General features: G+C 34.9%; 1 protein-coding gene across 1 annotated transcript; it reads right to left on the bottom strand.

Annotated features, from left to right (window-relative positions):
• Positions 1–508: 508 nt before the first annotated feature.
• LOC144959235 (IgGFc-binding protein-like) lies at positions 509–5,906 on the bottom strand. Its single transcript, XM_078891776.1, has 3 exons — positions 5,193–5,906; positions 2,034–2,214; positions 509–1,236 (listed from the first exon to the last, which is right to left on the bottom strand). Exons 2-3 carry the CDS (start codon positions 2,200–2,202, stop codon positions 509–511), a joined length of 897 nt encoding a protein of 298 aa, XP_078747902.1. The 5' UTR covers positions 2,203–2,214; positions 5,193–5,906.
• Positions 5,907–23,835: the final 17,929 nt, after the last annotated feature.

Below are 23,835 nucleotides of genomic sequence, written 5' to 3' on the forward strand. Positions count from 1 at the left end.
TTTCTGAATTACTTGTCGATAGGCTCCATGGTGACTGATTTTGTTGTATAACCAATCAAAGTATTTATCATAGACTGCCAACTTGGATGATGACGATATTAGTTCGTCTAAGTGACAGGGTCACACTTTGTTTTACGTGTAAGTTACAATAGTTTTGTGTGGACAGAACTGATGAATATTTTACTTGATAGAATACAATAGACATATTATTTCAGAATTGTCTAGAATATGATATATGTGACTCACCGCCTCAAAACTGTGTTACTCGGGATGATTAAGATGATGAAAATTGAGTTCATGTCCGGATATACGACACTTGGGTGAAGTCTAAATGTTTCGTTAGTGAAAATGACTTTAGTTTCTAAAAGTGCTAGAAAATAAAATTTCACAGTTCTGATGGTTGTTGGGTTTGTTTTTATTTTTACTATCATTTTATTTTTTTTAGCATCTGGTTCATCTCTATATAACACTGTTTTGTAGGTGGTTGGTCATATATTTTCTCAGAAACTTACAAGTAGGATGAAGGCATTTCCACGTCTAATGGAGGAATTATCAGAGTAAACACGTCACCAAATTTTTTGTAGGGCGTTGTGTCAATAGCACTCTTACTTATATAGTATACATAAATAGCTTTCGATGATTCAACGTAGTTCAAAGTTTCTGTCAAGCTAAAATCTAAATTTAGCACAAATCCAGCTCGAGGTAAAAAATATGACGTCATATCGTCACCGATGTGGACTTGGACAACGGTACTTTGGTGTATCGATACCACTCGGTACTTGAATTCGGATTCGTTATCCAGAGCGCATGTAGGGAAAGCAGCGAACTGTTTCCCAGCCATGTCAGTCGGTGGTATTTGCTCAATAACGTGTGATAAGGTCAGCATTTGTGGGTATGCCGTACGATTTGCTCCAGAGTAAACGGCCACAATGAAGTCCGATTCAATCAGAGCTCCTGTTAAGTCCATTCCGATCTGAAACTGAATGGCTTCGTAAGACTCCAGGTGGATTTCGATGATGCCATTGCTTAAATATGAAATGGTTTCATAGCGAAATTCAATTGCGTTTAAATAGGCCATCGGCAAATGTAATTTGACATTAGTGGGTTGAGAATCGGCTGCAATAACAATGAAGTTAGCGGCATAGTGTTTACTATCCATGGACATGCTCAAGGCCAGGTACTTCTTTCCAAGGTCGGATACTGGAAGGGCGAGATATGTGTCCTTATTAGAATCGCCTGTAAAAGAGATGATGATTTGGTGAGTATATTGGTGCTGATGATGATGACGATGATGATGATGATGATGATGATGATGATGATGATGATGATGATGATGATGATGATGATGATTTTAGTGGTGATGGTGGTGGTGGTGGTGGAGGCTGAGTTAGGGGAAGTGGTCGTGGTAATAATGGTTATCATTATGAATTGCTTGAAGATCTGGTGTTAGCAAATTTATCAATAGTTCTAATAAACACAGTTATTTGTAATGATTTGAAATTGTATCAAAACCATGAAGCAATTAATAAAGACCTAAAGCGATATCATCCTACCCCTAATATTGGAAAAGCCATATCATTTCTTACCAAAATCGGAATCGTTAAATAATGCTTTGAATCTGTTGAATAAAAAATATTATTCAACAATTACAGAATGTTTTAGCTTAATTTTTTGGCTAATATAGAGTTTGAAGGACGGCTGATTTAGCATTGTATGTATGAATACAATTCCATTTTTTTTTTTCATTTTTTAAACATTTTTGAACAGTCGAGCTGACGTAGTAAAACAGAAATGGTGAATCAACGACTCTCCAACTACATACCATCATTCACCTTTATCTTTATTATTATTATTATTATTATTATTATTATTATTATTATTATTATTATTATTATTATTATTATTATTATTATTATTATTATTATTATTATTATTATTATTATTATTATTATTATTATTATCATCATCATCATCATTATTGTTAGTATCATTTTTATCGTTATTATTATCGGTATTATCCTCTGAAGACTTACCTCCTGTCCGTACAGTGACTGTCACTAGATTGGAAGCCGCTAGTCTAATGACATATTTGTGGCCCCTTACGTTACCCTTAGGGAAAACGTGGTCTGTCGGGGGTACCAATTCGACACCAGGTTTACTTCGGCTGAGGGTGGCCACCATTGTCTGATCCGGGTCTTTCATGTAGAGACTTACCTATTGAATAAACGGTAATTTCTATTATCTTCTTCTATTAAATGTGAAAGAAAGTGCTATTGATGATGATGATGGTGATGATGATGATGATGATGATGATGATGATGATGATGATGATGATGATGAAGATGATGATGATGATGATGATGATGATGATGAAGATGATGATGATGATGATGATGATGATGATGATGATGATGATGATGATGATGATGGTGATTATGACGATATGATATTTTCTATACCTTACAATGGCTGCAGCCATCTGTTAAAATGGTGGTCAACGAAATTATCTCCCCTGTCGAATATGATATTTCACACCTATATATGAGAAAAACCCATAATCCACCCGTGTCGCCCACGTTCGTCTAGCACCGGACAATTGGACATTGTTTAAGTGTTAACATCTGGAGACACGCCAACCACCGCTCCACACACTCGCTTAGTAACATAGACGTCTGTGGATACAGCAGAGGTTCATTTGAACTATATTTAATCACTTATCTTGAACTGAATCATAAACTTAAAAAATAATCTTCCCAGGAACGGACTTGTCCTTTTATTCTATTAGTGGTGTACGATTCAAAAAGGGGTGAGTGAAAACAGTGATTTAATTCTTTTAAATTATTTCGTATCTACAACTATGTATCAACAACTTAACTGCCTACTCTTCTTATACCCTAATATTGTATGTTGAACTTTGATATGAATGGTATCATTATGACTTGTATAATGCAATTTGATCCTACACTACAAGACCTTTGTTTTATCTAGACTAGCACAGTCTTTTAAAGTTCACGAGGCCGGCGTAACTACCATTTGTTTAATGCATGCTATATGGTGTCACGTCTATGTAGAAGGGTGGCAAGTAGGAGTAGAGAGATGAGAGTTAGATAGTTTCCTCATGGACTAGTGTCTGGTGTCGCTTTTATTTTTCCCTTTTATAGTCGGGTAAAGATCCTGACACTTGACTGATAGTAAGAGAATGGTTTAGGTTTAAAGAAATATGTAGTAGAGTAGTGGTAGAGTATTGTCACATTATATAGGAATAGGTAGGTTCAGAAGGTAATTAAACTTCATCCCATATCACAAACTATTCATTTTGTTATTGAGTGGGCTTAAAGTTCGAGGCTTCTGGGCGGCGCGAAGGTTATTCCGTTATATCGAACATGAGTCGTTCTGGTTCAGTAGTTTCAGCTGAAGCTTGCCAGATTTCACTCTGTATCATAGGTAGCCAAGTTCCCACTGGTTAATCGGTGACATGATGCATGTTGGCTGTTCTGGTTGGTCCGTCGCAGGATGCAGGTTTATTCCGTACCCCCGATGCAGATGTGGTTAATAACCGATGCAGTTTTCGTTAATAACCGATCTATGAAATTACCGGAGCAAATCCTTAAATAGGTTGCAACATTTTTAATAATCCTATGAATAGCGGGGTCGTGAGGGATTTCAATTAATACCCTTGGCATCAACACTATTTACATGTGCTAATCAGAATTCAATTAACGGGACGCATCGAGTTAGTTGGATGGGGAAAGATATGTATCTTGAGAACGTAATAATCAATGCATATAAATACTAAATAAAACTATCGTGTATTTGCGATAGCACATTGGTAAATGTAGTTCAAGGTAATTCATTCATTTGGAAGGCATACATATTGTGTATACAATATTATATACAGATAGAAAAAAAAAATATATATATATATATATATATGTATAAAGATAGAGAATGAATATTTTTATAATTACACGAGTTTTCAATTACTGTTAATAACATGAGTTATTGATTTCTATTATTTTTGGTTGTGTCTACTTATAAACAAACTATAAATTATCAATCCTACACATACTAGTTTAATTGACATTAATTAATGGTAACACAATGTAAGTCTATTACTGACCCTCATTCGCACATGTTTCTCGTTAGTACAGAACTTTTGGCTTCCCTATAAGCAGTGAGCTCTAAGTAGATGAAATGGGAGAGAGCGTTTTTCTCCACTGTCATAGTTTATATGCATTTCTCTCGGGAGTTGGAGAATCATAAGGAGCCAACAATATTCCAGGATTTAGGCTTGCCTGGTTTATTATTGGTTGTTTTCTGTATACCAATCGTGTTCTGGGTGTCATAACAGTAGCGTCGGTAATCCGGTGAATTCCTAATAGGTCGGTTATTTTGCCCCGTTACCATTGACGATCTAACACATTGCTCGCACCTAGGTGAAAATTCGGTGTCAACTCCCTAGCAATAACATCGTAGCATGGCCTTTTTTAATTGTGCCTAGGGCCATAACGACTCACAAATCCGAGGCTGCGATGGTATGTATTTAGATTATGTATTGATTTATTTACTATCCTGGGAAAGTTGAGGCCTGGAAAGTTGAGGCGATTGAAATAAATCACTACAAATGGGCGTTAACATTGTTTACTTTACTTAAAATATTAATAAGTCAATGCTTATAACCCTTACGGAGTAGACTATTTTACTATAATATTATTTGGCATGTTTAGCCGTTTGTACCATTTGAACCTGCTTACTAGGTCTGACTTTAGACTAGCCTTTAAGCAAATATTATCATCATCAGAAGAATAGGACTTCACTACTATAGTAAATATAGTGTATACGTATGGTATTTATCAAAATGTACCACTGTTTGAGAGCACACAGTTCCTACAGACACGCCAAGAAAGATTAACACGGAGAAATCTGACGCCATATATATATTTATGATATCAAACCAGATTTCAATTCCTTCATCTACTAGAATATGAAGAGGAATTCCAGCCTGACATCAGTATCAGCCCAGCACACATCATTAAAGACCAGAGAGACGGCCAGACCGGGTGTACAAGCTGAGAGCCTATGGAAAACGCTCGAGTGATCAGTGGATTATCACCATTTTTATATTAAATAAAATTAAATCACCACCTTAAATCACGCATTACAACAATGACCAGGATAACATTCAAACATACACTTGTATCCTCTGTGACGTCATTGGCATTATACAAGGCTACCAGAATATCCCTGGCATCGGGCTTGTATCTTGACTGCGGAAACAATACCAGAAATTCTTTGCCTGGGTTTGCAGATACCCCTGAAAATATAAGATTGTGAGATTATTCGTTCGTTTGGTTTTGTGCTGGGATTTATCTTTGTGTATGTATGTGGTTTTTTGTTGTTGTTATTTTGTTTTTTGTTTTTTTCTGGGTCTTTTTAAATTTTGTTTTTTGGGGGTTTTGTTTGCATTTTGGGTTCGTTTTTTTTTATTTTGTTTGTTTGGCTTTTCGGGGTTTGTTTTGTTTGTTTTTTTTTTTGCTTTTTTTGTTTGTTTGTTTTAGTTTTCGTTTTTCGTGAAACATACTTTATAAAGGTAAACTTCTTAAAGGTTTTAAAGTTATGGCATATATCTCTTTGGTTCAGAGTGCATTTATTCATCTATGAAGAAAAATCTTTTCAAATAGCATGATGGAATTAATATGATGCAGGAATGAGCTGAGAAAATTGATTCTTCATTGTGTTTGGATTGTTGGAGTCGTGGATAATCTATTCCTAAACTGCCATTCCTCTAGGAAATAATACACGTTTTTGAAAATGTGGCCAGAAAATGTGTTCTTCAAATATCGATCGACTAAACTGTGTGACTATGGTGTGACTATTGTCAAAAACTCTCAAACCTGGGACTTCGGTATTTGAAGAATATGTTTCTAGTCATTTTTTGTAATTCCAGAAAAATATACTCAGCGCCATGATTAACTTTGGACTGTTTCTATTCAATCGCAATTAAGAATGATTACATGAAAATTAAACAGAATGATAGATGTCCAATTCTGTAAAATTTGATACTTCATTTCGTTATTCAGAACGAGGACGAGGAAGAAGAAAAGAAGACGAAGAAGAAGAAGAAAAAGAAGAAGAAGAAGAAGAAGAAGAAGAAGAAGAAGAAGAAGAAGAAGAAGAAGAAGAGAAGAAGAAAGATGATGATGAGATGATGATATGAGATGATGAGATGAGATGATGATGATGATGAGAGAGAGAGAGAAGAGAGAAGAAGAAGAAGAAGAAGAAGACGATGATGATGATGATGATGATGGTGATGATGATGATGATGATGATGATGATGATGATGATGATGATGATGATGATGATGATGAAGGAGAGTGTGAAGAAAATTCCTTTGGCGATACACATCGTCAATAATATTTTGAATGACTCTTCTCATTGCAGCCACTGAGAATCACCTAAGAGATTAAACTTCCAAATTCCATGTGACCCATCTTTCATAGAATATGATATGGTATGATATTATATTGCTTTATATTATTATCATAATCATTGTTTTATTGATGTTATTTTTAAAATAATAAATCACCATCATCATCATTATCATCATCATCATCATCATCATCATCATCATCATCATCATCATCATCATCATCATCATCATCATCATCATCATAATCATCATCATCATCATCATCATTATCATCATCATCATCATCATTCTCTTCCTCATCATCATCATCATCATCATCATCATCATCATCATCATCATCATAAGCAGCATCATCATCAGCTGCAGCAGCATCTCTTTATCACCATTTACATCATCATAATCATCATCATTAGGAGCATCAACAACAACAGAATTCTTATGTACACTAACCTATCATAGTCATGTGTATAGAGAGCTCAATGAAACATGCCACAGAAATTTGGCGCCTCCAGGCCGGACAAATCATTTTCTTGAATTCAAAATGGTAAATGCAAAATTGTGACGTTCTGAAGTCTCTGTAAATTTTATCAGAAATACAGACATGTATTAAACATATCATGACCAATCTGAACATAACTCCTGAATGAAAAACCTTTAAAAAAACAAACCATTATCCTTTTAATGTTTTCATAACCCTTTAAAATATGCCCAAGACAAAAGCAATACACATTTGACATGTAAGACGAGACATGACGCCTGTTAGGTGCTATTACATTTTTAGACACATACAAAAAAACAAATTCATTATCCTTTTAATGTATTCATAGCCTATGAGGGCCTTTTACATTTTTAGACGAAGACAACGGTATTAACGCCCATGAACTCATTTATACCTGAGTGCAGTAACAGGATGTGAATTTAGAGCTCGTATCAATAATTCAGCGGGTACCCATAGCTCCGTTAGTAGATATGGGATATTTTTAAAGATAAGTTTACCTTTTTTTTTCTTTTTTTTTTTTTGATAATTTAGTTTTGTTTTTTCTTTGTTTCTTGATTTCTTTTGTTTTACCTCTCTCCTGTATTTTAAATATAACTTGGAAACGCACCCTTCCTCTCTGGTTCTCCAACTTTCTCTCTGTCCGTCTGTCTGTCTGTCTGTCTGTCTGTCTGTCTGTCTGTCTGTCTCTCTCTCTCTCTCTCTCTCTCTCTCTCTCTATATATTATATATATATATATATATATATATATATATATATTGAATCGTGTTGGATACATATATGGTACGAATAGTGCTCGAAATGTAACAATGGAGCGTATTATTATTGTATTATTTAGCACGATGTTGGAGTCAGTCTACATCGATGTTTCAGACCTCCCAGCCATCGTCTGGACTGTGTGTTACATGAGTTTAGTTTGTTGTGTGTTGTTGCTTGTTGCAGTGATTCCGTAGGTTTGTATTTGATTTGTAGATGTTTTCGTCTATGTGGGCAGCTATTGTACATCTCATTTTTTTTTTTTGTGTTGAGTGTGGTTTCGTGAGGGTGTTTGATTATAGTATATTTTTCTTCCAGGCATAAGCTACATTGTTTTGATGATGGTGTGTATCCTGTTGCTTTAGATATAATTTTCCATGAAATGCTGTTGTCTAGCTTTTAATTTCACAAATATGTTCGCTGAGTTTTGTAAATGTTTTTTTGTTAGTGTTTCTAAAGGTTGAGGTGTGGAGGTTGTATCTTGTTTTGAAATTATTTTCCGTTAGTCCTACATATTTTTCTTGCTTGTTTGTTTTAGTTTCGGTGACTGTGGCTTGGTATATTAGACTTCATTCTAAACATTGTTTGTTTAGCGGGCAATGTTCCTTATTTTTGCAGTTGCATTTTCTGTAGGTTTTGCTCTTGTTGGTGGTTCATTAATATTTTTTTTGTGGGTTGAAATTATTTGTTCTATGTTGCGCATACACGAGTAGCATATTTTTATTGTATTCATGTTGATAATTTTATGTAGCTTGTAGTTTTTTGGAAAGTGTGTATCAATTAACTTCAGGGTCTGCTGTCCAATGTTTGTGCTGACGTTTTTGTCGAAATGTGGGCTGAACCAAGTAATATGTCGTTTTCTTGTTTTGCGTTCATCACTTGTGTGTTGAGGTTTACATGAGAGGGGGGCGTCTGTGTATTCAAACTTTGTGTTGTATCCGCTATTTGTGAGTGCTTCTTTGTAGGGGGGTGGCTGCGACGTTGAATATCTCTCTGTTTTCCAAAACTTTGCTCACCTTCAGTGCTATGCTTTTCGGTACGTTTTCAATGATGGAACGGGGGTTATTGCTGTTTTTTAAATGTAGCTAATGGTGTTGTTTGGTTTTCTGAACGGTTGGAATAAATTGGATTTTCTGTCGAATGTGATGTCGAGGAAGTCAACTGTTTTTTTTTTGTTTGCTTCTATCGTGATTTTCAAATTGTTGTTTTGGAATATTTTGCAGATTTGTTTTTGATGTTTTCGTTCGCTCTTGGTCGCATAATCTCAAAACAAGATACAACCTCCACACCTCAACATTTAGAAACACTAACAAAAAAACGTCCACAAAACTCAGCGAACATATTTGGAAACTAAATATATATATATATATATATATATATATATATATATATATATGTGTGTGTGTGTGTGTGTGTGTGTGTGTGATAACCAAACGCACTATGGGCTTGATTTAACATTGTTGTAATGGACAACCTTTTGAGTTGTTTGAGAGTATTTCCATTACAACATGGAACATGGGTTACCCGACTTACAAATAAGTACAAGTTATCCACTGGTGATTTTTGTACACGAATAGATTTTTTAACTATCAGAAGTATCCAAGCCAACCTCATGATGGACTATTTTATACAATTGAATGGGTCTACCCGAATTTTCCTATATTTAGTTCTAGAAAAATTCAAATATGTTTACCTGTCGTGATATAGAAGGCGTTCAATGGCAATTAACTTTTTCTGGCTATCAATAAATTTTCACCATCGAATCTGTCCCGGCATAACGCCATTAGATGCGTCCATTTGAGAGTTTTCTATTACAAATATAAAATAATAAATTATCACATCTAACCAAACCTTTTAGGTTATCATATTTAATATTACGGTCACGTAAAAGCTGCTTACCTTTAAGTCCTGTCGGAGATCGATTTTAAAACGTAGACACCATCTTCGAATTACTTTACATTCCTTGAAAGCTTTTTACACCAAATAATTTTTAACGATCCCTTGACGAACTTACCATGGCAATTCCAATCAACTGAGACCATGCCAGGTTATTCGCAGTATCGATTGTGTGATGGGACATCCCAATCAGATACGTGAGTGATGGATAGCTCATAAGGTAGAGTCACGCTCTCCCCTGCCAGGCGTAGTTGTCGTATCAGTAAGGTCGCGGTTCAAGCCCCCATCGCCTCCGCGAATTTTTTTTTATTATCTATTGTCTTCTGGCACTTTTCTACTCACTTCATCTCTCGTTGTTATCAACATTAGGGCCTGCTCAACTAACTTTTCAATATTTGTGGATGTTAATTCAATACTAAAACCTTGTTTTAAATAGTTGCTATCTTCTCTGTTCAACAATATTTCAAAATCTGTTATTTCGGGATTTCAGCATTCACAGAAAACTGCAATTTATGGTCATTTATTTAGAGGAAAATCCTCACTGGACAATACCCTGAGTGTTCTGAAACTTCAGCTTTACTCTGTATATTCTAAGGTGCCCAACAGATTGCTTGAGAGTTTTAACGCATTTATTATCTGGATGCGACTTGATATGGGTTTTTTCGAAGTCCCAGGTTTGAGAGCATTTGCCATGATGAGAGTCATTTAAATTGATTGATATTTGAAGGACGAGTCTTTATTCTAAATTATTAAATAAGAGTTTTTTTTTCCAAAATACGACCGTTAACTGGTTAAGCCGGAGTATATTCCAGTCTTTTTCAGCATCAAATGGATGATTAAAATTGCTTACTATCCTTTGGATAGGACTGATATTATCTGCTTGATCTAACGAATCGAGCTACTTAATCGCCACTGGATACACAAAACGATCAGAGGAAACACTGGGTGAACTTGAGACCGATAAATAATATGTCTTTAATTGTGAGTTGATTTTGACAAGCGTTTAGCTCACTCAACCCTAACACCGACTATATCCAATGTTTACCCTTGATACGTTTACCCCATGCCTATTTATTACATTTTTCTGAGACAAATTATAGGCGTAGTTTCAAAGCTAATGTTTTTAGTTTATACATGTTGAATAAAACTATCTATGTACATGCTCATTTTTAATACATTTTTGAAAAGTTGAAAACATTTCCAGGATTGAATGAGTTAAGCTAGCGACACATGCCACAGCATTCTCTGACTCATACCTTGACGTGAAAAGTGAGTTATCGTTTGTAGTGCTCATGGAACAAATTACGATTCCATTTGTTATACGATTCAACAGATTCATTGTTCACTTGGTGGTTCTTGCCTTGTACTTTTTTAAATGAGCGTTTATATAGCGCATTATCCACTAAACGTGCTCAAGCGTTTTACAAGGGATCCCTGACCAACAGCAACAAGTCACATCAGAACAAGACATTGCGCCTATTAGGCAATTATTACATTTTTCCGACATAGACAATGCTGATACCGGCCAGGTACTCATTTTACACCTGATTACGGTGAGAGAATGTGAAAAAAGAGCCTCTTCTAAAGGACTTATCAATGCGCCGAGCAAGGCTCGGACCCAGGACCTTCCGATCCGAAAGTGAGTGTCATACCACAAGACTACATGGCCGCACAAGACCTAAAATTGAACAAAAGTGTAAAGTTGAGAATAAATGATTCCAATCTCAATGGAAGTGTAAAACCACTCTTCAGGAGGACTGGATACATACATTGTGTAATTGATCTTCTAGTTTCAGAGTGATGGCATCTTATATTCTAGCTTAAATAAATGCTGGTCGTCAATAAAGATCATCTATCCTCGCTTTTTTACGACCAATAATCTTAAGATTCTGTCTATACATACTGCAACTAACATAGTTATGCCGGCTTACGATTCAATATGTAACCTATTCATTTTAGTCCTCCAAAGGACTTGTTACATAACACTTTCAAGGAGTTTGGAACCCGAGGAATAGAAAGCATGACGCCAGTTCTCTTCCCTATTACAATTTTGAGCAGTCTTAGGCTATGTATATTTTAGGCCACGGACATCCCCTCCCCCATCCCCCCTACCCCCTCCCAATCATCCCTCCCCATCCCGTCCGGTTATTCAGCTCCAGGAAAATATATCTGATCGATTCCATGGGAATCGATGTATTCGAATCGTCCCTCGTCAAACAATAATATTATATAAGATATACTACATCCCATTCACAGCACTTTGCCGCTCTTTGCCATTGCGTGCTAACGGCGAGGTACATGAACTGTAATGTACTTCGTTAAGCAATTGATATATTTTAGGTTTTGGAATGAAAGCCGCTGAGTGGGTGGAGTTCAATAACACAAACAAATCAAGTCTTTCTACAAATAACTTGTATTGACAGTATGACTATGACCAAGTGGCACTATTATGACTAACGCATAATACACTAGCGCGTTAGCTCTCTCCTTACCAGCAATTTTCTAGATTTTCCTCGAAACTTCAAACCCACCCGACAAAAAAAACAGACATTTATTACTCAAACAGACATACTTTTGTGACATATAAAAGAAACCAGAATAGTTGCTTTTGTCTTAACGAATTGTCTTGACGATTTTCCAAATGCTGGTAAGAGGAGGGTTAATATAGCGCAATGGCAAATAAATAATGCGCTGATGGCTATTTACAACTGATCTCAATCCAACAGCAAAACCTAACATGTAGGACGAGACATAACAACATTCAACGCTATATTTTTTACAGATACAATGCTGTTATTGGCAAGCTACGCAGCAGCTTACACATGAGTAGCATGAGATAATGTGATTAAATATATGCATGAGTGTACTGATGATAAAACGGCATTGTGTTGTAGATGTTAATAATGACGAAAGAGTTCAAGGGCCAGTGATGATAATTGAATGGACAATATCAAGGCATTCAAATAAAAGTCCAGATTTCTAGTAAATTTCATACTGCTTTATTTGTTGTGATAAATCCGAAATCCAAATCAAATAGCATCGTCATAGTTCAATCAGTTTCATAAATTCCAAACCCGTATAATCAGTCCAAATGTTAATTCCATTAAGCCTATGGAACCATTTTCAATCGTAGAATATTTCTATGTCCGTAAACTAAAGATTCTTAGTAGTATGTTAGAACTTGCAGCATATTACGAAAGTGTATCTCATAGTGAAGTAGAATGCAGAATAGAATAGAATGCCGTTTTGATCAGAAACATCCTATTGTATCCCCCTATTGTAACTGTTTCCACAATTCCTTCAAACTACACCTCCTATTAATTTTGACAGTTCCATCCACCCCCTAAAAGTAAAAGCAAATTATATTCAACCTGAAACGTCTTAAATCCTTAATATTAATGCTAAACTCCGCCTTTTATGATATAATGATTTTTAATATATGTCCTTTTCTCATCACCAACACCCCTAAACCAATTAAGAAAGACGGATTAACTAGTACTCAAAACGATAACCTATCCACTAACTTGGACGTAAAAACTGTTCCAAGTTTTACTGATATGCCTGCATCGTGCACTCACTAAACCCATTTGCTGATATATAATTGCCCATTTTGCACTAAAATTCTTGGATAACCTTTTGCATAATCTTACTCCCCTACAAGAGAACTATTTCGGACCCGATTTTCAGAATAATTTAGCTAGAATGATAAATTTAATTAAATTTATATTTTATCCATAATTGTCTGTTTTCACTGTAAGTATATGATATAAAATAACAAAACATACAGGAAACCTATTTTGTGCGCAACATTTTCCGGTTCATAAAAATCAAAATCTCTAATCACCGAGACCAATGGAAGATCACTCGATAAAAAGAAACGCAGGTTTTCATTTCAATGTTTGGGTTTGTAATTGTAATTTGTATCGATTGTTTTGAGAGGGAGTAAAGAATTCAATGTTCACCCATAATAGTTTTCCGGTCTTTAACTTTAGATGTCTCACTAGCATAATTTAAGAATTGTAAATGTGTTTTTCATCGATCCACTTCACTTCTAAACCAATCTGACTGACACTGTCACTAGGGCCAGGACTTGCTTCGCTCACGGATTCTCACTAACAGTTGACGCTTCTCTCATGCCTGCTCCATGCAGTGATTGATTCGAATACTTTTTTGACAATTTTATTGAGAGAACACACTTTTCATAATAGTTGAAGGATAACTTTTTAAATTGTCATTTTATGGGTAACAGTTACAATCTAAAACGTGAGTCAAACATAATTTAATATTTTAAAACGGCGTATTATTGTAAAGTGCAAGAAGTATGGTCAGATGTTTCCGTTTTACCCAATAGATTATTTAATTTTTATTGTAAGGTCCTCACTGTGCAACTAATTTTTAAAAAAAACATATTGTCCAATTTAATAATGGGTTTTAAAGATTAAGATTAATTTAGGTTAAGTTGGCATTAGGGTGGGGGGGGGGGAGACATTTTGAAAAGTGAGGGGAAAGCGTTCGTCAACGAGTCTCCCCTGGCTCAAGAAAAGTGAAAATTTACACAAATAAGTATGTATATGTTTGTGGGTGTGGGTGTGGGGGGGGGGGGGTCGTTGTTAAAGTTTTGTACACATCCCTATCAGTTCAGTCAATTTTAGGGGGTAATGATAAAGAGTGGCCTGATCCTAAAGGCCAGTAAGGATTTACATTGGGCTTATATGAAAGTTAAACCTCTATGATAAGGTTATACTCTTTTAACAGTGAATGGTATTTCATCTTTAAATAAGTGGTCCTATAGTGTCATAAGGCTCAAGGAACTGTAGTTGTTTCCTGTAACATGAAGCAACATACTGTAACACGTACATGCTGAACTTTGGACAAGTATCACATCAACAATTAGCATACAATTAGATCCATTTATTCATTCAAGCATTGTTATCTTAATTTCAAATTGACACTTTATAAAAAATGATTTTAAAAATTCAATAAGAATAAAAGATACGAATAACTATAAGATAATTATATATTTTGTTCATTGTTTGCTTCATATGAATTTTACTCCATGTTTTGAGTGAGATGATAATGATATTGCTTTTTATTGTTCTAACCGACATTTATGCAGGTCTGACATCCGAATGCACTTATGGGCCTTGTTTAACACTGTTGTAATGAACAATATTTTGCGTCACATTTTGAGATTACCATCACAACAATTATAAGTGCACGTTGGTTCTAACCATGAGAAAATGCTGTGGATGCCATGATTAATGATTTAATTCTTTTTTTTTCAGATCTAACTTAGTATTACAACAAGCATGGGCCTCTACATTCCTTTGATAATAATAATAACAATAATAATAATAATAATAATAATAATAATAATAATAATAATAATAATAATAATAATAATAATTATGATAATAATAATAACAACAACAACAATAATAATAATAATAATAATAATAATATAATAATAATAATAATAATAATAATAATAATAATAATAATAATAACAATAATAATAATAATAATAATAATAATAATAATAATAATAAATAATAATAATAATAATAATAATAATAATAATAATAATAATCATAATAATCATAATAATCATAATAGTAATAAAAATAATAATAATAATAATAATAATAATATAATAAAATAATAAATAATAATAATAATAATAATAATAATAATAATAATGATAATGATAATATCTTTTTGAAGGCATTTTTTTCTTTTGGTTACAGTATGTACATTGTACATAAAATACGCAAACAGGCATACATGAAACAAAAAGTGCGAAACCACACAAACACACACCCACATACTTACACTTAAATAGGTGTTGTGTAACATGTCTAAAAGGTATATTATCATGATGATAAATATATATGTATATATATATATATATATATATATATATATATATATAGAGAGAGAGAGAGAGAGAGAGACTGATAGATAGATGTTATATAGATAGATAAATAGATAGAGAGAGCTTGTATGTCTGTGAGGGAGAGAGATAGCGAGAGAGAGAGAGAGAGAGAGAGAGAGAGAGAGAGAGAGAGAGAGAGAGAGAGTGAGAGAGAGAGGTACAATAACGATTCAAACTTTCATAAGAAAAAAAATCAATCAATATACCATAATCAGGCAATGTCTAATAACAGATAAGATATTATATACATTACATATTTTCATTTAGTACTCTTACTGCTGTCGTTAAAAAAGAGTTTTTGTATCTGTGAGTTCTAGTTTTAGTGCCTTCAACTTCAAAACGTCTACCCAATCGTAACAACTTAAATAAATGATGTAGGGGGTGGGATGGTTGGGCAAGTATAGAATTTGCTATTCTGAGGATACTTTTATGGTGGAGTTCAGATGCTCTTAAAACATTACAACGAATGATTTTCACAATATTATTTATTTTATGTTGGATTTTTTTCTTCTCTTTCACGCCACAGTTACCATTACCACATTGCAATACCAAAGGAAATTACACTTCTTATAAGCGAGTTATACATTAGGATCATTGTCTTTTCGCTAAGTTCAAAATATCTAAATTTCCTCAAGAGATGCAATCTGGGACCCACTTTTTTGTTATTAGAAAAAAAAAATTTTTGGAAGTGAGAGAGTTGTCAATTTTCACTCCGAGCTACTTAAATTCATCTACTATCTACTTCTACCTCCTCGATTTTGATATGTAGTTTCACGTGTCATTTTGTTTTTTAAGTGCAAAGTCAAAAATCTGTTCTTTATTTATTTTGATATTTAACATATTAACAGAGCACCATTTAGTGAACGAATCAACTTGATCAAAATATTCATTTTTGTTCTCATCATAATAGTTGAGTCGCCAGCTTATTTAATGGATGTCAAAGCAACAGGACTGAAATGATTTAATGTTGATGACAAGGGGGATTTGGGAATGGGCACGATGGTTATGTTGTCCATATTGTTGGAATTTTGACATAATCTAATGTGTTTTGAAACATTTCTCTAATAAACTGGTGCAAATTGATCGGAACATTCTTTGAATACAAGACCACAACTTCCATCTGGGCTTCCTTGGTCTGATGTTATTGTTTAAAAGCAGCTTACTGTAGTTTGTAAAGATTTTATTTCACTTTTTTTCGAACGATAGTGTCTAATACAAATTAAAACCAATGTATACTCTCATATGTAAATTGTGGCAGTTATCTCTACATGTTATTAGTATTGGCTCCTGTTTCTTTGTGAGCTTGTTATGCACTTGAAAGAAACGTATACATAGAGAAGTCAAGAAGAATATGACAAAAGAAACCTGCTTTCTTCGCTTTGAAAAAGAAATAAAAAAATAAGAAATATGCAATGATCTCTTTATCCTGTCTATCATTTAACTTTCTAATTAAGTAAATTTTATCCTTCTCTATATATTGCCATTTATCAATAGGATAAGAGTATTGATAAACCTCTTTATGTAGCTGATTTGTAATAATATTAGTAAAATTTTATGGATGGAACCATGTGATGTTGCAGTTGATATTAAAGCGTAACACAATCTACCATTTGTAGCACATATTTCACTAAATATAATAATTTGTTTTGTTTGTTATTTTTGATGTATATGAGAAATTAATTAATATAGTAAAATAACTTTTTAAAACACAGAAACCAAATATAATATGAGGCATGAGATTGTACACGTGAAGCAGGGAAATGAGTGGATAATCAACATACAGCTTTTATCATGTCCTTAGGGTAGATCTCAGCGTTTATACACTGGTTATTCCAGGTAAATATTTCAAGAGACATAGGTATAACTATAGGTATTATTTCTTCAGATTATCTCTATTTGATAGTTTTGTACGTGTTTCTGGCAATCTAAACCAAGTTGATTGCAAATTATTTTAGATAATTACAGAATTTCAAGACAATGCTAGATAATGATAGCATGTCTTTGTAAACATTTCCTGACTGAAATTATGATGGATTTATACTGAAATCCCATTTTATCAGATGAGATAAGAGTATGTTGACAAATGTTAAGATGTTCTTTTTTTAAACAGGTCCCTCACTAACTGTTTGCCTTCGCATGAGAATATTTACGTGTTACTTATCTACTTGAGATTTATGGAAAAATAAAGCAAAAAAAAATTGAGGGAAAAAAATTTGATATGTTTCGATTTTGGACCAACCATCCAGGAGGGATCAACCTTTTAAACGATATTGAGATCTTAAAAGATTCATTATGTACCATCAGGATTAGTTACATATTTTGTCATTTGGAATATCAACACTGCTACTAACGCTCAGTCGAGAGTCAGCCGATATAAAAAAGAAGACATGTATTAATACAACTTTTGGGATGGTATTTTTACAAATCTTTGTTCTTGGTTTTTATAAGTCATTGTCTTACTCTTCTTGTAAGTATTGCAAATAAAATTGCAATTGATCTTCTGGTAACAGAGTGCTAACGTCTTAGTTTCTGGCCTAAATATTGAGCTTTTTGAGCTTTTTAAACAGATATCCCCTGCCTCTAGAATGAGGGACGCATCCTTGCAGAAAGTGCAGGTATCGCTTATGAACGGTATTACTGCTGTTTGCAGGGCTATGGAGATGGTGAAAGGAGATAACAAAGAAGTACCGGAAAATATTTCAGATGGAGTCGCTTTGCTCACCAATGCCTCTCATAGTTTGGATATTTATAGAAGACAGTCACTTCGCGGTGAAATTAGAGATGACCTCAACGCCCTCTGTACCATTCCTATCCTGTTAGTGACAAGTTATTTGGGAGCAACATTAAAGATAAGATTAAAGACATGAACGATTCTATTCGAGTGGCAAAAACCACAAGGAGATTTTCCCCGTACCCGTCCCATGGCCAGAAAAGGTTTCCTTTTTTAGGCAAAGGCCAACATGGAAAGGTCAAGGAGGGGGGACATACACCTCTTCGGGGGAATACAAGGACATGGAACAACCACAAACAACACCACAAGCAACACACATTCTAAAAGGAGGAATTAAAGGTAAGGTAACCCATTTGCATGGGGGCAGAACTAAATTATTTAAATCTACTTGGAAAATGTATACCTCTGATCCTTTTATTAGTCAATGTATTTCTGGACGTGCAATTGATTTTTTGTTCCCTCCTGTTCAAATGAAACCAGCTCATACTATCCAATTTAAACAGGACGAAAAGATAGCTTTACAGGAGATGATAATACAATATGAAAGGGATGGTGTTATCCAGAAATGTACACCGGAGGAGGATGATTTTGTTAATAACGTTTCCTTAGGGAAAAACGTGCTATACCCGGTGAGCAGAGGAAAAAGTATCGAATGATATTAAATGTAAGACACCTCAACTCCTTTGTGCGTTATCGCCATTTTAAAATGGACACTTTACATTCTTGTTTACAACTTATAGAACCTAACTGTTTCATGGTTTCGCTAGATTTATCTAATGCCTACCATTCTTTGCCCATGCACCCATATTTTACGAAATTTCTTAAATTTGTTCATAATGAATCGTTATACCAATACCTTGTTCTTCCGCAGGGGTTCCGTGATAGTCCTAGAATCTTCACTAAAATCATGAAACCTATTGTTGCTCACCTGCATCTTAAGGGAATTATATGCAGTTTGTATATTGATGATTTTTATATTCAGGGCCCTTCTTATGAGGAATGCGAACATAATTTGAAGTACACGACCAATATTGTGCGTTCGTTAGGATTTGAAATATCAGATAAGTCTAACTTAACCCCATCTCAAGAAATGGAGCACTTAGGGTTTGTACTCAGTTCCTTGGATATGTCAGTGACTTTAAGTGATAAAAAGAAAGATCAGATTATTTGTATGATTGAGAACCTTCCTTCTTCCATCTCAGTTAGATTTTTGCTAAGATTATCGGCATGTTAGTCGCCTCTTTCCCTGCTGTTGAATATGGACCTTTATTCTATAGAAGTCTTGAGTGTCAAAAAATTGAGGCTCTCAAACAAGTATATAACTTTGATAGAAATATTAAAGTTTCAGTTCAATCTTTTATTGAATTAGAATGGTGGAAGTCTGAAGGCGTCCACAGTAAGAAACGATTACATATAGATAACCCTTCTTTTGTCATGAGAACTGATGCTTCAGGTCATGGCTATGGAACAATTATGAATGATGTTGCCACACAGGGTATGTGGACGGAAGAAGAGCAGATGGATCACATCAACGTTCTAGAAATAAAAGCAGTTTATTTAGGACTTCAATCTTTGTGCAAAGATATTTCCAATTGTCACATTCGGGTAGAAGTAGATAATATGACAGCTGTTTCTTACATTAATAACATGGGGGGAACCCATTCAGTCAAATGCAATGACATCACACGAGAGTTAATTTTATGTTGCAAAACCAGGGGAATATGGATTTCAGCATGTCATATTCCCGGAGTGGAAAATACCATTGCTGATGATTATAGAAGAAAATTATCTATTCGTACTGAGTGGTCGCTTAATCGAGCAGAGTTCAATAATGTTTGTGATCATTTTGGAAATCCAGAAATTGATCTTTTTGCTTCTTGAACCAATTTTCTTATTCCCAAATATATGTCGTTATATCCTGACCCATCTGCCTGTGCCATTAATGCCTTTTATCATTTATGGGCTGGATTTGTGTATTTATTCCCTCCATTCAATATGATCCCCAGGGCTCTACAAAAGATACAACAGGACAAAGTATCGCGAGCGTTGGTGATAGCACCAATTTGGCAAACACAGACTTGTTTCCCCAAACTTATGACTATGCTGATAGCGCCCCGGTCCATCTAAAAGCCTCAAAACACCTATTGACATTGGCATCAGACAGGGCAGCTGTGCACCCTTTGTATCCAAAACTAAAGTTGATGGCTTGTCTCTTATCAGTGCAAAAATCCGGAAACAAGGAGTTTCCAAGCACGCCTTAAAAATAATTATGAAAAGTTGGCGTCGCAACACCCAAAAACAGTACAATAGTTACTTACTGAAATGTATCCAGTTTTGTGATGCTGATGGGTGGACCCTATGAGTAAAAATGTTCAGACTACTATAGCTTTTTTGACAATATTATTTCAATCTGGATTGGGATACAGTGCCCTCAATACAGCGAGGTCAGCAGTGTCAACATTGAACGAGACCGGTTCAGATCCGCTAGTGTGTAGATTTATGAAAGGTGTATTTAATTCTCGACCCACTCGTGCCCGTTACACTACTGTTTGGGACATATCTACTGTGTTAAATTATTTAAGGTCACTTTCCCGTGCTCGTGATCTTAACCTTTTTATGTTAGGAGCCAAACTTCTTATGCTATGTGCTCTTGTTACCGGACATAGGTGCCAATCATTTCATGCCATGACTATTGAATCATCTTGTTTATCTATTCATGATAGTAAAGCTATATTCCATATTAGTAAATTGCTTAAACATAACTCGCCTTCTAATCCTCAAACAATTATTACACTCCATGCATTTAATGAGGACAGGCAGATTTGTGTTATGACATATCTACGAGCATACTTGAAACGGACTAGACCACTTCGATCTTCTAATAAATTGTTTATTAGCACCCTTAGCCCTCACTTAGGAGGCTCCAAGGATACACTGTCACGTTGGATTAGACTGATCCTATCCAAGTCAGGAGTGGATATTAACATATTTAAAGCACACAGCACACGATCAGCATCTTGTTCTTCAGCAGCTAAGGGTGTAGATATATGGCATGTACAAAATACGGCAGGATGGAAAAGGGAGTCTACCTTTGCTCGATTCTATAAAAAGCCCATTGAATCTCATTCGGAATCTTTTGCAAATTCAGTACTATCCTCAAAACCTGCCCTGCGAGAATAACTAGAGCTTTGCAGGCGTATGTCGTGTCCTATGTATGAATACACCGTTTTATCATCAGGACACTCATGCAGATCTTTAATCACATTCTCTGACAATACTCAGGTGTAAGCTGCGTAGCTTGCCAATAACAGCATTGTATCTGTAAAAAAAAAATATCGCCTTGAACGTTGTCATGTCTCGTCTTACATGTTAGATGTTGCTGTTGGATTGAGTTCAGTTGTAACTGGCCATCAGACATTATTTAATTGCCATTGCGCTATATTAACCCTCTTCTTACCAGCATTTGGAAAATAGTCACATTCGTTAAGACAAAAGCATCTATTCTGGTTTCATTTATATGTCACAAATGTATTTCTGTTTGAGTAATAAATGTTTGTTCGTGTCGGGTGGGTTTGAAGTTATAGTATATATATATATATATATATATATATATTATATATATATATATATATATATATATATATATATATATATATATATAAGCTTCGGGGAAAATAATGAAAATGGCTGGTAAGGAGAGAGCTAACGCGCTAGTAAGTGTATTTGTGCGTTAGTAATAATGGTTCCGATTAAGCATAGAATGAAAAGGTCAAATCGTACTGTCAATACTGATTATTTGTAGAAAGAACTGATTTGTTTGTGTTATTGAACTCGACCCACGGCAGCGGCATTCCTTCGCAACCTAAAATATAACAATTGCTTAACGAGGAACATTTAGACGTAATGGCAAATAGCGGCAAAGTGCTGCGAAAGGGATGTAGTATATCTTATATAATATTATTATTTGAATTGGGACGATACGAAAATATAGATCCTCGTAGAATCAATCAGATTTTTTTCCCCTGGAGCTGAATAACCGGGCGGGATGGGGGAGGGTTGAGTGGGGGGGGGGGTTCCGTGGCCTGAAATATTCATAGCCTGAGACTTCTCAAAATTGTAACGTCAAACTTTCTCTTCTTCTTGTTCCTAACTCTATGAAAGTGTGTTTAACCAGTCCTTTGGAGGGCTAAAATGAATAGGTCACATATTGAATCGTAAGCCGGCATAACTATGTTAGTTGCAGTATGTATAGGCAGAATCTTAAGATTGTTGGTCGTAAAAAAGCGAGGATAGATGATCTTTATTGACGACCAGCATTTATTTAAGCTAGAATATAAGATGCCATCACTCTGAAAATAGAAGATCAATTACACAATGTATAAGTCGTTCGGAAGAGTGGTTTTACACTTACAATGAGATTGGAACCTTTTATTCTCAACGTCATACTTTTGTTCCATTTTAGGTCACAATAATGTGTGGCCTTGTGGTATGCACTCGCTTCGGATAGGAAGGTCCTGGGTTCAAGCCTCGCTGTGAGCATAGTTGAGTCCTTAAAAGAGGCTCTTTGCTCACATTCTCTCATCGTAATCAGGTGTAAAATGAGTATCTGGCCGGTAACAGCGTTGTCCTGTCGTAAAAAAAATGTATTATCGCCTAACGGGCGCAATGTCTTGTTCTTAATGTTACTTGTTGCTGTTGTTCATGGACACTTGTAAAGCGCTTTGAGCACGTTTAGTGCGCTATATAAAACCTCATTTTTAAAAAGTGCAACGCAAGAGCCGCCAAAGTGAACAATGAATCTGTTGAATCGTAAAACAAATGGAATCATAATTTGTTTCCATGAGCACTCCAAACGATAACTCACTTTTTACTTTCTTTTGATGATCGTTGTCTTGTATTGTGATGTAACTTTTAGTGAAGTGTCAAGCTCTGAGTTCAAGAACGCTACCGCATGTCTCGCTCACTTAAATGGTTGTCAAAATCAACTCACAATACGCTTCAACAGTCGTAACGTCACTTCCCTCGTAATGACGCATTGTAACTTAGTAACTGGCTCTAAACTATCGGAACAATGTCGGACGCCCTTCTGAAATATTTCTCCAACGAGCATAAAAGCGTATCCAGAGGGGAAAAAATCATTATAAATCTGATCATGTTTTGACTTTTACACATTCTGATCACAAGACATATGAAAAGTTCTAGCCAGCATGAAGAATAAAAAGTACAAATTTCCTTTGTTTAGAACCACGGTGGCCGTCGTTGCTGGGCGACGTGACATCAGATTATTGAATCCAATTAAAGAAATCGTTATCGGTCTCCAGTTCACCCAGTGTTTTTCATTGATCATGTTGTGTATCCAGTGACGATTAAGTAGCTCGACCCGTTAGACATTAGGAGTCACATACAAAGCATAGAAAGCAATGTTTAATCATCCATTTGATACTGAAAAAAAATATTGAAATAGACTCCGGCTTAGCCAGTTACCAGTCGTATTCTGGAAAAAAAACTCTTTTTTAATAATTTGGAATGAAAACTCGTACTTCAAATATCGATCGATTTAAATAACCCTCATCTTGGCAAAAGCTCT

Source organism: Berghia stephanieae, chromosome 13 (genome assembly GCF_034508935.2).
Source record: "Berghia stephanieae isolate SIO BIC M18660-M18661 chromosome 13, UCSD_Bste_1.3, whole genome shotgun sequence".
NCBI lineage: Eukaryota > Metazoa > Mollusca > Gastropoda > Nudibranchia > Aeolidiidae > Berghia > Berghia stephanieae.